The following is a 17,663-nucleotide window of genomic DNA, read 5'->3' as shown; positions in this document are numbered from 1 at the left end:
CAGCTGTTGAGTTTTGTGCATAGGTCTGCAAAGGGTGGTCAGGGCATTAGACAGCATTGGGGGGGAGGGATATCTCAGTAGTTTGAGTATTGGCCTGCTAAACCCAGGGTTGTGAGTTCAATCCTTGAGGGTGCCATTTAGGGATCTGGGACAAAAATCTGTCTGGGGATTGGTCCTGCTCTGAGCAGGGGGTTGGACTAGATGACCTCCTGAAGTCCCGTCCATCCCTGATATTCTAAGGCATAGCCTCATTTACATAGAGGGTGTTGTCTTATTTACCCTGGTGCCATTCATTTGCAACTAAATCAGTAGAGTGTAGGACTCCCTTTGACTTTTCTTATGCTTTTCTAGAATACTTTTCTATTGCCAGCAGGCGTAACTACTGCTCACAGAATAGCACTAGCAATTATTATTGGATTAAACCCTGAGGACATTACTCAACCAAACTCTCATTGCTCTCGGGGTAGCAGGGAGTAGGAGGACTGCAGAGGTGATGCAGTCCCTGGGAGGGAGGATGTGCCGCATATTTCTCTTAAGCAATGCCTTCCCCTTTGCCGACACAGGGATAGATGTTTATTCACTATGGGCAGTAGAGGAAATACACATAGCTTTCCATGTCTGGTACTAAGGAATGAATGAGGAAGCCGTGTTTGGTGCTAGATATGGATTAGGATTTGGTGAAGATTCATGGTTTTTGAGGCCAGATCAGCTTCAGATTTGGTGATGCTGATACCTCCCAGGATGTGCTTTCAAGAAATTGTTCCAAAATCGGATTTGAATTCAACTTCTTTTCTACCAAACGTGCTCACATTTGAAGGGGTTGAGAGTCTAGGTTCCAGTTATGGCCCATCTTTAGCCAGAAAGATGAGTCAATCTGGTTTGTGAGCTTTGATGGTGGTGGGGGTTATCTTCCCAAAGGCAGAACCAATCTTTACTACAAACAGCCAGGTTTTTCTCCCCAAGTGCTGTGTTTGCACAAATTCTAGGGCTTTCTTTTAAAGCAAACCTGCCTGTTCCAAAGTCACCCTCAGATTTCCCAAACAGAAAAGTAAAAAGGCTACACATATCTCCTTAAAGGGCAGAAAAAAGGCTCCTCTGTACCCTACTCCCTTCAGTAAAGCCCCTTTTAGACTCAATCCTTACACAGGACCATATTCTGCCCTTAAATCCAGTTGTGCACCCCACAGTTAAGGAGGTTACATGGGTGGAGCTGAGGGCAGAGTCCTGGCTACTTACAAAACAATGGCCTTAGTGAACAGAAAAGAAAATATTGCAGTGCAAACAAGAGGGTAAATAGTCTGTTTCTTTTTATTCCAGCAAAATCAAATAAATGGCCTGAGGCATTAAGGAAGTCCTCCGAAGATTACTGGGTTTCAAGTGAGATAAAAAAAATAATCACTCAGAATATTAACTAATATACATTAATTCTGCTGTGCTTTCCTGTTCCCCGGGCAAAGGAGTTCATGAGAATTATGCAGCAGAGGTGTTTCCCCCCAGCCTTGCCATTTCCCAAGCCCCCTCCTGAAATTAAGATGGTGCAGGTCATTAATCTGGTTTGGGCAGAAAAGTTTTTACGTGAGTTAATAAAAATCCGTATGAAGTCATCAAATTCAGTAGAGAGAAAACAGAGAAGAGGAAAGCGTGCTTCAGATACAAATGCCGGTGCTGTGGTCTCCCAGGGTGGGCTGGCACTTTTCTATACAGCATATGGAAGAGAACCCCTGAAACAGAGGCGAGACGTATGTGAGTGTAAGAGAGAATGGTGTGTGGGGGGGCTGAAGACTTTACCATCATGGGCTTTTGATGGCTGCATGATTCCCAAGGGACGGAGTAAAACAGTTCTGCGAGTTGTTCCAATTAAACCTTTTTACCACACTGTCATGCATGCTGCATGTGCCACATAGTACAGAGAAAATGACTTCAGAGAGAGCTGACATTTTAACGGGTCTACTGAGTGTGTCCCTCTAAAGAGAGAGGAAGGGTGGTCTTGTGGTTAAGCCATTGGATTGAGACTTGGGAGGTCTGGCTTCAGTTCGCAGGTCTGGCACAGACTTTCTGTGTAACCCTGGCAAACTGTTTAATCTCTCTGGGAACTTGTTCCCCTGCTGTGAAATGGGGACAATAGTGCTTCCTTTCTTCCCTTGGTTGTTTATCTTGTCTGGTTAGGCTGTAAACTCTTTTGGGTAGGGACTATCTCTCGCTATCTATGGACTTAGTGTCTATGTTCCCTCGCCCACCGTTACCATGGCATTTGAGCACTTCACAAGCATGGGCGCCAGGTTGGTATAATTTTTGGTGGTGCCCAGAACGGGTCCAAGTCCCCCGCCCCCACATGGGAGCAGAGCCATGTCTCCAGGAGGGGGGACCTGGATGGGGGCAAGGGGGTCGAGGCTGGGGCTGGCAACGGAGCCCTGGGCGGCAGCAGGGACCCCAGATGCCAGGCCGGCAGCAGAGCCCCAAACATTGGTGGAGCTGGGCCCACGTTCTTGAATATTGTTGGAGCACAGGCACCATGGGCCCATATACCTATATACACGGTCTATGCTCACAAGCTTCATAATGCATTTCTCCTCACAACACTGCTGTGAGGTAGCAAAGTACAAATATCTCCATTTTACAAATGGGGAGCTGAGGCACAGGGATACTAAGCCCCAGATCAAAGGTATTTTGGAGCCTAACGCCCCTTGAGTTCAATGTGTTTGAGGAGCTGGGTCTAAATGAATTGCTCACAGTCACCCGAGGGTGTTTGTGCCGGAGTAGAGAATTGAACTTGGTCCGTCCAGCCCTCAAGGTAATGCCCCCAAGTGCTGGACCATCCTTCCTGTCACACGTACGTAGACCTACAGCACTCAGTCCCACTTAGGTCCCCTGCTACCACCACAATAATGCTCCTCTAAATCCAGGATCCCCGAAGTCCAGGATATTGTCCAATGGGAGATGTGGGTCTTCAGCATCTCTCAGAATCTGGTCCCGGGTTAATATAAAGGGATTCATTAATTTCATCCACATTAATATTCACATTCAGGTTGGACCATCAGAAAAACATAAAGGCACAGCTCCCCTTCTCCTAGTCAAGGAGAAGAATTTCCTCCCAGGCTTGTTTTACAACCTGCTCTGCGAATGCAGTATCCTTATGGCTGCTGTAGGATTTGGGCTCCTTCCCAATGCTGTCAGCAGAAAACAGCTCTGGGGGCGGGGAAGGGGCGGATGCTTTGCTGAAGGAGCTGTCCTTCAGGCAGAATGCTAAACTGAGCTACCATCTGTTTCCTGGGGATTATGCTGGTGCCTGCTAAAGATCCTATGACAATATTTCTGAGTCCCTCTCTCTGCCCCTTAGCATCTCACTCCCTGTGTCCTATCTGGGAAAAGAAGGGAAATGATCTGAATTTCTCCTCTCAGGCAGGAGTGGCGCCAGGGTTTTTGGCGCCCTAGGCGGGGTTCCTTCCGCGCTCCCGGTCGTCGTCGGCAATTCTGCGGCAGGGGGGTCCTTCCGCGCTCCCGGTCTTCGGGGCATTTCGGCAGAGGGTCCTGGAGCGAGTGAAGGACCCACCGCAGAATTGCCGCTGAAGACCCAGAGCGTGGAAGGACCCCCCACTGCCGATGGCAGCAAAATGCCCCCCCAAATCCTGGTGCCCTAGGCGACCGCCTAGGTCACCTAAATGGAAGCGCCGGCCCTGCTTTCAGGTCTTGTCCCCCTCTCCAGAGTGTGCATGCGCTTGCATGTACACACACACACACACACACGCTTTACAGCTCCTCTGCTCCCGGGAAAGGGAAATTACAGATTTCTTGTCCATTCTATTCTCGTCCATATTCTCCTGAATCTTTCTTCCCTGGCAATCTGCCAAGAGGGATTACCCCAAGACCTACCTTATTCCTTTAACCTATGGCTACATGATGAAGTGGGGAGGGAAGCATCTGATCTTTGGTGAATAAGAGGCTAGAGAAAACAGGACAGCCCCCAGAAAAGGTCCCACTACCATTTACTCTTATATCAACGTGACATATATAAGAACTTGTGCTGACATTTTAAGTTGCAGAGTACAAATTAGAAGGTACCTTGCTCACAGGATAAACAGGCAATATTTGGCCACAGACGAAGTAGCTCCTGGATGTGCAGTAATGTAGTGCAGAGTAAGTAGTATGTAGAGGAGGGGTAATTTCAGAGTAAATTATAGCATGCAGAGGCAGGATTTAATGAAGGATACGTTTTGTGTAGAGTCAGGATAATTGGATGGTACATAGTATTTGGTGGGGAGGTAACTGGAGTGTAAATACTAAATAGACTATATAGAGAGGGTTATTGTGCAGTATGTTTAGAGGGTAAGTAGTGTGTAGCAGAGGGGTGTACACTGGAATGCAGATTCACCAGCCAGCAGGGGTGCTGGAACAATTTTTACAGTGGGGTGCTGAGAGCCATTGAACCAAACTGTAAACCCTGTATATATTGGAAACCACTTCAAGCCAGGGGTTTTTGCAGCACCCCCAGCTCCAGCAGTGGAGGGAAAATAACATCCCAGGTACAAGGTCCCTAAGGTTCAATTTATTGTAAAAACCAGGTTCCAAAACAGGAGCAAATAAACTCAAGATACTAGTACTAACTCCCAGCCTCCTACGGCTTTCTCAACTCCCACCAGCTGGGAGGGGAGAGGACACCCCTTCCCCTTTCATAACCCTTCCTAGCTACTATAGAGAGACACTCCTTCCCCATGCTGGAGCTGCTCTATATATTGTATGTGTTTGTCTTATTTCTTGGAAGTCTCCAACGATCTGGCAAGTAAGTGGGGATTAACCTGTGGTTAGAATTTTCCTCCCAAGCTGCCCTGGCGACCCTGCCAGGAAGGAGCGAGGGGGGTGGAGGCACCACCAAATAAATTCATAGGAAAAAATAAGGAAGATACACCCTGCTGAGTGGGTGGCGGGATCCAAAAGAACCCAGACCTATCCATCAAAAAACCTGTAAGCAGATTGGCATTAAAGAAGGTAACTGGGTGGAGAGGGGGCGTTACACATGGTAAGTGGGGTTGCTAAGAGGAGTAATTGTAGGGTAAGTAGCATTTAAACTTGTGGTAGTGCTTAAATACTTGGGTGATGAGTACTATAGAAAAATCTAATGTAGAGGGCTAGATATGTTAGCTAGTAGCAAGGGGGTAATTGAAAGGTAAGTAATACAGAGTATACAGAGGCAGAGGGTAATTCCAGGGTAAGTATCATGTAAGTACTGGGCAATTGCAGGGTAAGTTACTGGTAGACATGTCCCAAGGAAAAGATAGAATTACCTGTAACTTTGCTTGGATGATGTGTTTGCTGCTGAAGGGCTGGCCTGGTTAAGCTGAGAGCAGTCAATAAATCACTGAACTGACAACTACTCCTTCCCCCATGGAACAGTCTCACGGCTCAGCATCTCCTCCGGGGCAGAGTGAAACAAGAAGCTGCTAACAGGACTCCTGACAGGCAGTTGCTTAGAATACCGGGGCCTAGAGCCAGTAACCACTGAACCCAGGGGTGAATTTTGCTACTGATGTAAATGGGAGTAGGATTGGGTCCTCAATGCGCACTGACAGTTTGGGAGTAGATTAAATATACGATGCCCCAGTATCTTCTCTGTCCTGACATTTGTGGAAACCAGTAACTGGTCATGAAAGTGCCTGGCCAGTACCATGTGACAAAGGAGGATTCATGGGGGGAATACAGCCAACTGCTGGCTCACTACACATTCCAGCAGAGTGAAGTTGTTAGCAGAGTACTGTGCAGGGTGCAGTGTGAGAGAGGCAGCAAGAGTGTGGGCAGGGCCGGCTCTGGCTTTTTTGCTGCCCCAGGCAAAAAAGCCTCCCGCCGCCCCACCCCCGCCCTGCGGCGGGGAGCGCGGCAGGGGAGGGCACCGAGCCCGGCCGCGGCCCTGCTCTTCCCGGCTGGCCGGAGCGCCGGGGGGGAGGGCGGTGAGCCCGGCCACGGCCCCGCTCTCCCCGGCGGCCGGCGCGCCAGGAGGAGGGCAGAGAGCCCGGCCGCGGCCCCGCTCTCCCCGGGTGAGCGCCGCCCCCCTCCAGGTGCCGCCCCAAACACATGCTTGGAGGGCTGGTGCCTGGAGCCGGCCCTGAGTGTGGGAGAGAGGACAACCTGCAGGCTGCAGGGAGAGAGATTTCCCTGCTCCCAGGAGGGTGTGCAAACTGCAGGGAGAGAGCGGAAGTTCCCTGCTCTGGAAGAGTGGGTGCTGCATTACTCCATGCCCCAGGAGAGGAGCGTTTGTGCTGCTAGAGTTAGTGGGTCTGTCTCAGGAATTGCTGGGTGTGACTGCAACCTGTGGAACAGCTGCAAAGTGAAGGCAAAGGCAGGGGCTGTTGTATAGCTGTTGAGTAAGATAATGACCCATGTGCCACTGCCATTACCATCCTGTGCAGCCGATAGCCCTGCATTCTGCAGAATAAATATGTACGGAAAAGCTTTTTACCCGCCAAGACCTGAACTATATGGTTCACGTTCCCACTTCAACAGCCGATGATATCACTAGAGCGGCATTACTTTCTGCATTCCTCACAATGCCCTTGAGGTAAGTGGTGCCATACGGTAGGGAACAATCCTGACCTGGCAGGAGAGTGATGGTCTGGATGCTCCTCTGTCTCCTGTGATTCTGGGTGACACACACAATCCTCAGCTCATGTTGTGGCATCTTAGGAAAGGAGGAAATGATTTCCAGCTTTTTTGTTGTCAAATGTATATCTTTGTAATTTTAACAAATGATAAATGACCAGTTACTGGTTTCCATGAATGTCAGGACAGAGAAGATATTGGGGCATCGAATATTTAATCCACTCCCAAATTGCCAGTGCGCATTGAGGACCCAATCCTACTCCCATTTACATCAGTAGCAAAATTCACTGCTGGGTTCAATGGGTGCTGGTATAAAGGGCCAGCTTTTTCATGGCATTCGGGCATCTTGGGCCTGTTGCTGATTTGGTATGTTAAAGGCTGTTGCTGATCTGGACTCTTGAAAAGTTTGTTAATTATTATAATTTCATTTACAAGGAAAGCTTTACAGTTCGCCTTTACAACTATCAGCAGGAAGCAACGTGTTGTTTCCAGAAAAGAAAGTGGCAACGGAAACACTGCCCAGGCCACTTTCTTTGATTTGACAGGCTGAGACTTGAGGTCACTTTGAAACATAACCTGCCAACAAGTGCCACTTGAACAATTCAACAGCAGGGTCTAATGTTCTTCCTGATTCTTTGTACCAGAATAGAGTGTTCCCGTTTAAAAACCCTTCCCCCTTCTTTCTGGAAGAAAATATTCTCAATGGAGCTAAATTCTCACTGCCTCGAAGAGAATAATATCCACCCTTGGAGTGAACCTTTGTATAATGGAAAAGGTTATTTCAAAAGCGAGATGGTTTTTTAAGACTCCAAAGGAGTCTGGGGATTTTTTTAACCCACGCTGGAGGCCCTGTAGCAATGAAACGCAAGATGTAAAACCTGTGAAATGCCTCCGCTGGCTGTCAGTGTATTAACTTCTTTGCATATAAACACATCCAGAGTGGATGCAAAGGCTTCTCTTTACTGCAGCGTTCTCTAGAGTTGCTTGATCTTTCTGACTTGATTGGCTTGCCTCTTTTTTTTTTTATTGATTGGTTTTTCACAGTCCTGGAAAATGCCTCGGCTGCCTTTTTAACCTAATGGAAAATGTATGGGATAACTCAGCAAAAGAAGGAAATGTGCTTACTGCAGCGACAAATGTCATGGGAGCTAAAGCAAAGATAGATGCTCTGACAGTATCCACGGAGAGAGACTGACCCCGCCGCCCCATAATGAGAAAGCGGCCTATGTGTATGCCATACATTTAACCAAACACATGCTGCAGACTGCACACATTGGTTAGAAGGAGCAGAAAGACCGAGCTCAGCGTCCTGGCCTCTTTCATGCCCAAAGATTCTTATTTTCTCTATTCCTTGCACTGCCAGTGGCCCCTATAAATGGCTGGATTGTGCCTCCCTTTGGAGCAGTGTAGACCCTTGAAGGTACTAGCAGGGAGCATTCTGTGCGCTCTGCCTCCCCCCGGAGTGGATTGGGGTAGGCAGCCCCCCATCCCTCCCTCCTTCCCTTCTATCCCCATGCTAGCGCAATCCCTTAAACAGCACTGGATCCTAGAAATGAAGGCTGCTTGCAAACGAGTAGGTCAGGTAATTTATAACCCTGCTGGATGATCCACCACAGCGTGCTCTCCAGCACTAAATGTGGGGACAAGCTTTTATCAGCACTTAATACAGAGCAGCTGGTTTGTTGCAAGACACAACAGTCAAACCACTAGTTCAACAGTGACTGGCTGAGGTGAGATGATTCTTGCATCAGCAGGGACCAGTGGGGATAAACATACCTGTGCACTTGTGGAGACTCGGTTACAGGGGCCTTATTGGCACATCTACTGTGCCACGAGGTTATTACCTGCTGCCGGGAAGGCTTGTGATGCCACTTATAGGGGAATCATAGATCAAAGTTAATGTAGTTTGAGTGGAGATCTTGCTTGGCATACCACAAATATGGCAATTCTGTTGGAAACAGTAGTAACTGTAGTACTGGATATTGGGACCTGCCTCTTTCCGATTATATGTGCATGACCAGCAAGCTGGTGCCTCCCACAGTTAGTAGGTTTGAAGAGTGGCCCTCTAGATGAGCTAGAAAGCAGATCTGTTACAGGACACCAGAGCAACAGGAGCAAAAGCTGTTTTACTCTGCATGAAACTCCTGATTCGGTTGTAAACATAACAAAACAGGGCTTTGCATAAACACATGGAACTGCTTGGAGGATCCCCATTCATGCTCAAGGGAACTCTTTTCAATATAGTATAGAAAGACCTTTCTCTACAGGCAGACTCTGTTTTAATCCAAATTATATTTTTGATGCTACTTTGACCGTAATGCCTTTTCCTAGCGTGTGACATGAGTGGCTCCCTTCAGAGCATTTGACAATGTTGGTTTTACTGCATTTCCTATCAGAATTGTGTGTACATAATTTCAGCTGTATGGCATTTGCACAGTGCCCACATGATGAGAGTAATATTCTGAAGTGCAGAGTTTGCATTGTTATGTTATCACCTTTGCATGCCATACACATGTATGTATGTGCATGTGTACACACACACACAAATGCAAAGTGTGCATAAGTGTATATATACGTATACACACACAAAATAATAGTGCTCACAGGTTACATATTATATAGATATGTCAGTTAATGGTTCATTTATATTTTACATATTTAGGTTACTACTTGAAAGCTTCAAATGAAAACCAATCTTATACCACATCTGACTTATAGTAGCTCTTATTGCATGATTGTACTGTATATTTATTTACTAACTGACGCCTTCTTTCAAAAACCTTGTTTTCAGCTCTGTGTAATAATAGGAAAAGGCACAAGAGAGCCAACTGGCTGAAATCCACTTGAAAAATAATTGAATACAGGTCTCCAAAATCTGAGGTTGTTTATAAAGGATTTGGCTTCACTCCGTTTTCTCCGAAGAGGGTCATGATTCCATCTTAACTTCATTTGTTGCTAAGTGAGAAAATGTCTCCTACAGTGGTTGCTCAAAATGGAATAAATGGGGCCTGGGTGGGTGGGAGAATTTCTCTCTGCATGCACTGCATCTGTCAGGTCTTTTTGTCCAGATGGGGATACATTTAAAAAAAATCCATATAATAAAATGACATCTGCGATCTGGCTTAAAAAGAAAAAGCAAAGCTCCGTTTTTCTTTCATTAAGATGACGACGAGTGCCCAAATATCATGAAGGCTGGGCTCCAAGTTGGCAGACAGACATTCCTCTCGTGCAGTGTTTCCCAAACTTGGGACGCCGCTTGTGTAGGGAAAGCCCCTGGCGGGCCGGGCCGGTTTGTTTGCCTGCCGCGTCCGCAGGTCCGGCCGATCATGGCTCCCACTGGCTGCAGTTTGCCGCTGCAGGCCAATGGGAGCTGCTGGAAGCGGTGGCCAGTACATCCCTCAGCCCGCGCCGCTTCCAGCAGCTCCCATTGGCCTGGAGCAGCGAACTGCAGCCAGAGGGAGCCGCGATCCGCCGGACCTGTGGACGCGGCAGGTAAACAAACTGGCCCGGCCCGCCAGGGGCTTTCCCTACACAAGCGGCGTCCCAAGTTTGGGAAACACTGCTCTAGTGACTTAAAGGCATTGATCAATCAGCACCACTCATTATCATGATGTCCTCTATGGAAACAAATGCTGCGGCCTTCTAGGAATGACATACTCTGATTCAAGACAGTGTCAGCCACAAGTTGGGACATCAGTAGAGTAATCATGGTCTCCAACCCATCTAATAGCCTTTACATGCCTCCCTTTAGAAGGTGCAATAACAGTCTCTGAATGTTCCATCTCCTTTTTTCACCCTTCAGATAGAAAAGAGTGTGTTAGCAATGTTGTCTATTTCACTCACTGCCTTTCTCCTCTCAACTCAATATTGTCTCATCGCTGTTTCTCTTTCTTTCTCAGGGCATGACCTTCATCAGCACAATGGATCAGAAAAAAGAGCAACCTGCCAAGTCTTCCTAGCTCCTAGTTGTACAAAGTTCCTGATCCCTCACAGATCTCCAGTCAATAATCCCAACTACACCTTCCCTCCTACTGAAAGAAGCAAGTCAACAAAGTCTAGCTCAAACCTGAAACGTTACCAAAAGCCCTGTAAGAAACTCCCCCCTGAAATTTTACAGCCAGCTCAGTGCACTGCGCATCAGATTCCAGATCGGAGGGAAGTTATGTTTGTGTAGCTAGTAGCAGAGATTGCACAAATAAATAAACACGCAACTATATTCAAGATTATACACACCGTGCTATACTGTGTGTAGAAGTATATACTCAGAATGGATGATCGGTATAGGAACAACGCAAATCTGTATCAAGGGGCTAAGGACATAGCTAGAGAGGTGAACCAGGTGTCAGATGACTACCGGTATCAGGATGGCAACTATGCACCTTCAGATGGCTATTACCGTGATGGGACCCAAGAAGAGGATGCCCAGAGCGATGCCACGGAAGGCCATGATGAGGAAGATGAGGTCTACGAAGGAGAGTACCAGGGCATCCCTCACCCAGATGACATTAAGGGCAAACAGAAGAAGAAAGTCCCTGCCATGGCCGATGAGTTTAGAGACAAGGCTGAGCTCATAGCCGAGCGGATGGAGGATGAGGAACAGCTTGCCCACCAGTATGAGAACATCATCGAGGAGTGTGGCCACGGGCGCTTCCAGTGGATGCTCTTCTTTGTTTTAGGCTTGGCACTGATGGCGGATGGGGTGGAGGTGTTTGTGGTTGGCTTTGTTCTGCCCAGTGCTGAGAAGGATATGTGCTTGTCCAGCTCAAACAAAGGGATGCTAGGTAAGTACCACTGAACAGCCTTCCTTCAGACATTATGCAGCCAGGATGGATTCAAACATAGCTTATTCCATAGGGTGGGTTCATTCACGATCCCCCCCCCCCATTTTCCCCATCCTGACTCACTCTCATGGGGCTGAGGATGGCTAGATGGAGCTGATTCCAGACCCTGTCCATGCCCTTCCATGTGCTGATGAGAACGGGGCTTCTCAAGAGCAATATAATGGAATCATGCCCATACCCAGCTGCCAAATGTGCTCACAGCTCCTGTACTCACAGCCCAGGACAAACCTGGCACCTCAACTTGAATTACCTCCTCTGCCAGGCAGCCTAGTCTGCAGTTTCCAGAGAGCAGGTTTATTTATACAAAAATATTAGACTGATGTAAAGGACAAACATGCATGGAGACATTCCCAATCCGAGCACTCAGGGAACTAGATTTCAACCCTTTTAGTAGCTCAACTGTAATGAGAAGTTCACAAAACAGGTCTGATGGAGCCTAAAGTAGATGAGTCAGTTTAACTGTATATTAAACTGCTAAGTGGGTGAGCAGAACCTATGTCCCAGAGGATCATTTCTGTGTATCTGCCTCCATCCCAGTTCATTTCCATTCACAGGAGGGTGAGCTTCCCTTAGACATATTTTCTTATGTACGGGAGTCTCCTATCTAATCAAATCTAATCTAATGCCCATCACTGTGGTATCTGAGTGGCGTAGAAATGAGGAGGAAAGAGAAACTTTCTGATCAGGCTTGAAGAGGAATGGATAGATGAGAATGAGGAGAGACCTAGGAAGGAAGACAAGAGACACAGGGCTTCTCTGCAGAGAAGAGCACTCTTGGGCAGGGCTTGCTGCAACATTTTTTGGATGGAAAATTCAGTTTTTGACTAAATGTTATTTTTTGTGGAGAGACACAGAAAGGTTCCTTCAGATAGCAGGATCTGCAGAAACGACGGCTCTCACGCTGACAGTCGCAGAGCATTCCGAAGGGTAATGATGGGACCAGTGCTAGATTAGGGTCGGGAAATGGAAAGAGTTTAATTTAAACACCCTAAAGGACAGTCTAATCACAATGGAATGTCTCTGATTCCTTGCATCTTTCTTTCCTCTCCACTGCGAATCCATTCCCAGCGTGATGATAGCCGAAATTCTGCAAAGTCTCAGTGAGCTTTATAGAGTTACCAGCTGGAATCAGTGTTAGTATAAATTGGAGGCATTTGTAACAGTTTTGAGTCCTCTCTCTCTCTCTCTCTCTGTCACCTGGGGGCTACTGAACAATGGAGCATCTAGTTGGTGCATTTCCTTTCCATCTGGTGACACAGCTTCAGGTTTTCACAGGTATCCCTTCCTCGGTGCTACCCCTTATGCCTGCAACTCCATCCCTATCTTTTCTCCTCTTTTAAATCTCTCCTAAAAACCTCATTTTCCCGTGACGTCTAGTCAATATTAATCAACCCTCAAACTGCATGGTTTGGTAGGAAGTCCAACTTTTGTCCAGTTGGCTCAGTATGAACCTGCATTGTATTGTGTATCTCTTTGAACTGAAAGCTCCTTGACTGATAGGATTCTGCTTCCTCAGTGGTTGGTATGATGCAAGTGGACTGAAAGGCCTATCTGAAATAACAACCTGCTGATCTATAAGGGCTCGGTTCTGCACTCCTTACTCAGGTAAAATGCCCACCAAAATCAATGGGAATTTCATCTGCGTAAGAAGTACAGGATTTAGCTCTATCTGGTTTAACACTCATAAAACCAGGAAACTTTATGCATCAATTGGCTTTTTATTTTCTCCATCCAGAGGCAGAGGTGGCTGCAGCTCAGTTCTATTCTTGGTGCCTGTGTAGGTCTCTTTTCTTATCATGTACCTTCCCCCCACGCCTCAGTGTTCCGCCGCTGCTGATCTTAGGCTTCCACAGCAATTTGCAAGCTGCCACATTGTCTCCCCTGATGCTGCCCTTCTCACTAATGTTCTTCTCTTTGTCCAGACTCCATGTCTCTTTGCCCAAAGTCCTAATTAGCAGAGAAGCTGTGCAGTCATTTCCCTTTGGACACCGGATTCTCAGCTGAAGCTGTTTGCTAATGTGTACTGGGTCAAAAGTAGCCTATGGAGGATTCCTCCTAAATCTGGGGAATGAATTTAATGTCCCACATGAGATTAAAGAGTCAACCTGTAACAATATGCACTTGGTTTCACTCCTGACCTGTCCCCTTGGGCATTAAGCAAAGGTTTATTTATTTTAACTGAGGTTGAAGTTGAGTGGAATAGTTTGGATAAAATAACTTTTTCCTGAAAACTCAAATAAGATATAGACTTTCCCAGGCCCCTAGGAATCCAGGCTTGATCTGAATTGGGATGGTTGGGTAGTGTGTGCATCTATAGTGGTGGTGAGAAATCTCCTGGGCTTGTAGCTTATATCCTGGCCTGTGATCCTAACCAGTTTACCCCAACTGAAATTAACTTGAAAGCTTGAGTCAGATCCATCCCCCATATGCCACTTTAGCAGTACAAAGGGAACAGACAGCTGCCCTTATAAGGACCTCTCTGGCTGGTGTAGCTTAGCTCAGAGCCACCTTTCTCTCTCCAGTCCCACTCCCAAGTCCTGCACTAATTGTACATCAGCTGGACTTGGGGGCTGGGCATTTATTTATTTAGCTAATTAGTCTCCCCCCACGCTCCGAAAGCGTATTCAATTTTCTAGGGCCAAAATGTCAAAAGAGTTCAGGGTCAGATTTTCAGCAGCTCCCATTGGGAGGCTTCTGGCCAGATTTTCAGCATGTTGGGTGGTGGGAACCTTTGAACAACGGGCCCTTTATTTTAAAAATCTGACCCTAGAAATGTCTATCTTGGTGGAGCTCAGTCTAACATGCACCAGAGTCAGAAGCACTGATATGTCCCCCCCACCCAAATATCTTTGAAGCATTACTGGCCCATCCAGAGTGAGAGAGTACCAGAAGTCTCACGAGGAAGCTTGTTCTTCTGTTTTTCCCAACCCAATACTTACCTGACTCAATGTTCACAGAGTGAGCTTGGCTAGGCAAGCAAACTTTTTGCACGTTTATCCAATTACCGCTTATAGACCAGGTCAGGTTCATCTGCCTGCAATTTTTAATGAAGGGGGATGGCATTTTCCTCCTAGTTCCTTCTCACTGGGAGTTCTCTTTAAGGTTAAAAGGGGCCTTTTTGCAGTTTTCCCACACCCCTTTCCTAGTTGTTTGGGGAGTCAGATTTCGGAGCTTGTTTTCAGAGCTTGAGGCTGGTGCAGCTCAATGAAGAGCCAGATAGGGGAGGTGCAGAGGAAAGTGGAGTATTTCCCTACTGCTACTGGTTGATGTGGGACAGGAAGAGGTTCTCAGATCCAGGTCATTTTTTTTTTTAAATAAAAAAGGTTTGGCTTATATCGTCTCAACTGTCGTGGTTTCCCTCCTGCAGCAGGCTTAATGCATGTCGGAGGAGTCGGCTTGGATTCTAGGGCTCTGAGATAAATCGGTGTGAAAAGGAATTGTGCTAAGAATGGCTTAGCAAACACTTAGCCTGCAGAGATGTGCAGGAGTAGGAATAATGAATATTCAATGACACAAATACCCTCTGGCTCTGGAGGGTTCTGTGTCCGCGGTGTAGGATTTCTCCTCTTCTGAGCACCCAGGGAGGGTATGGCATGTTAGAGCAGGCACAGCTGGAGTTTAGCACCTGAAGAGTCATCTCTCTCTCTCTGTCACCGGTATCAGGATGGCAGCTATGCACCTTCAGATGGCTATTACCATCACCTGAAGAGGAGAACTATAAAGGTGCTAATGATGGATACAAAAAAATAAGCTTCCTCAGAACCTTTCCTGGCTCAATTTCTCTGGCCACACACCAACTACTCAAAAAAGGAGGCAGTAGCCAAACCTATTCACGATGCCCAGAGCTTCTGCCACAGGCTCATTTCCTTCTGGGTATTCTAATTCTTTGATGTTCGAGGGGTTGTACTCTGGCAAATTAGTCTTGTTAACGCTCAAGGGTCAAGGATACTTGTAGACTGACTTGTCAGAATAATGGTAGCAATCAAAGAGCTCTTTTGGCTCAATCTGTGCCTAATGTGCAGTGATAATCTGCAAGAGTGTGTCTCTGAGAAATGAGCAGAGGTTTGATGAGAGTGGGCATGGCTTTCACTCAAATTACCATGGCCCCTGGGTCATTATATACGCAGGAGTTACTATCCCTTACCTTTTCTACATACAAATAGAATCAGCACAAGGGTTCATATTTATTCTCTGGTGACTGTTCTAGTCATATTTTTGATAAGGAAACATGATTAGGTCATTCCAGACAGAGCTAAGGTTGCTTCCAGGCAGCAGCTAATGTTTGCACATATGAAAGTGACTCTCGCTCTCTTGGTCATGGGTGGAGGGGAGTGGGCGAATGGAAAATGAACAGGAGAAATAATCAAACCATTTAAGAAAAGAAGACAGACAAATTGCAAGAGCTAAAAGTGGCACTGCCTAAATTGGTGAACTTTGGCTTTTGCCGAAAGGATGTTTTGCCTTTAAGTCCCAGTGTTTTGCATAGGTGCTGGAACTGGGGGTGCAGGGGATGCTGCTGCACCCCCTGGCTTGAAGTGGTTTCCATTATATACAGGGTTTACAGTTTGGTTCAATGGCTGTCAGAACCTGCACTATAAAAAATTGTTCCAGTGTCCCTGGTGTTTTGCATGTTTTTCCCCCTTCAGAAAAAGTGGAAAATTTACCAAAATTGCAGTCAGCTTGAGTAAAAACTGCAAACAAACAAATGCCCATAGAGTTTCTTGAAATGTGAGAAATCCATGTGACACCTCTGAGATTTCATAAAACATTTCAATTTTGTGCTGAAAATAAACAGTTCTACTTCAGATACAAATGAACAGCTGTTTTAACCCCAGTTATTCCTAATGGTAAAGAACAAGTATTTGGGTTTTCCCTTGATGTGAAATGTTACTTCAAAGATAAGTGCTGGGGAAATTAAAAACCCACACCCACAGCAGTGAATATTTTAGCACATTGATGGCATTTATTTTTAAAATTTTGTGGGCTGAGAAGTTTGCTAATTTCTCACCAGGTTATTTCCACTTATTCACCAGACATTTCTGCTTTAGCTGAGTCTGATGCTGTAATAAATAAAATGATAATAATAATAATAATAATAATGATAAATAAATTAAATGTATTAAATCCACTGCAACAGATGAGAAAATGCCTGCCTCATGACTGGCTGAAAACAGGTCTGTGGTGAGTCAGTAAATTTCTATTCACTTGAAAAGTGAGCAATACTGGCATCTGGAGGAATATCAACCAATCAGATTATACCTTCAATGAATACATATTGATTGGAGGTACTATGTGCATTCATTCAGGGCCGGCTCTGGGTTTTTTGCCGCCCCAAGCAAAAAAAAAAAAAAAAAAGCCGGAGTGCCACCGCCGAAGCAAAAAAAAACCCCGACGGAGTACCACCCCAAGCGCTCGAATGCCACACCTTGAAAAGGCTTGGGGCGCTGGTGCCTAGAGCCAGCCCTGCATTCATTATTGCTATTACTAGCATCTCAGGGGGTTAATATTATCAGTTATTCACACAGGGCAGTAAGTGTATAAATACTATAAAAGATGCATTATAATATCTTTCACTTACATAGTTAGCACCTTTCCTATGAGGAGCTCAAATAGTTTAAGCTTTGCATATCTCCAGTGAAGTAGGCTTATTGTCATCACTTTGCAGAAGAGGAAACTGAGACAAGGAGAAACTGAGTGATTTGTACAAGGCTGCAAAAGAGTCCACATCAGTGCTGAGAACAGACTTCAGAGCTTTTAGGTACAAAGCTGCCCTTTCTTTCTACAAATTAATAGTAATAATTTAAATATAATACTATCCTCTGGACTTTTACTCCGATCTCCTGTTCAGAATGTTAGAGCCAAAATTAAAAAGTCTGCTGGTAGTTTATGCAGGTAGATAGGAATTCAAGCCTAGCTGTGTGAGTTGGTTTAAAATGGATTATGTAACAATACACTGGCCTTTGCTTTGGTGAATATCAGGGTTTATTATCCCTTTGAAACATATACTGGCCCAACAGCTTTGTCTCTGTCATTATTTACCTGTTGTTTCAATGAATCCTAATTATCATCTCGAGAGAATTCAGTATCTTCTTACCACTCACATTTTTTCTGGATAAACATATGTAAACCCATGAATGTCTCCCTGAGGCCTAGGGTCCTACCAAATTCACGGTTCATTTTGGTCAATTTCACAGTCATAGGATTTTAAAAATGGTAAATTTCATGATTTCAGCT

The 17,663-nt window shown here is 46.0% G+C and overlaps 1 protein-coding gene across 2 annotated transcripts in view; it reads left to right on the top strand.

Moving 5' to 3' along the window:
* Nucleotides 1–17,663, top strand: part of SV2B (synaptic vesicle glycoprotein 2B) — a 108,574-nt gene that overhangs the window by 50,146 nt on the left and 40,765 nt on the right. For both annotated transcript variants that reach the window (XM_005294869.5, XM_005294870.5), the window contains one exon: nucleotides 10,488–11,369. In XM_005294869.5, the coding sequence (XP_005294926.2) occupies nucleotides 10,856–11,369 (514 nt within the window). In that variant the 5' untranslated portion in view covers nucleotides 10,488–10,855. The remainder of the gene's footprint in view (nucleotides 1–10,487; nucleotides 11,370–17,663) is intronic.

The sequence above is a fragment of the Chrysemys picta genome, chromosome 10 (genome assembly GCF_011386835.1).
Source record: "Chrysemys picta bellii isolate R12L10 chromosome 10, ASM1138683v2, whole genome shotgun sequence".
NCBI classification, from domain to species: Eukaryota; Metazoa; Chordata; order Testudines; family Emydidae; genus Chrysemys; species Chrysemys picta.
The sequence above is the reverse complement of the archived record's forward strand: the minus strand, read 5'-3'. Positions and strand labels throughout refer to the sequence as shown.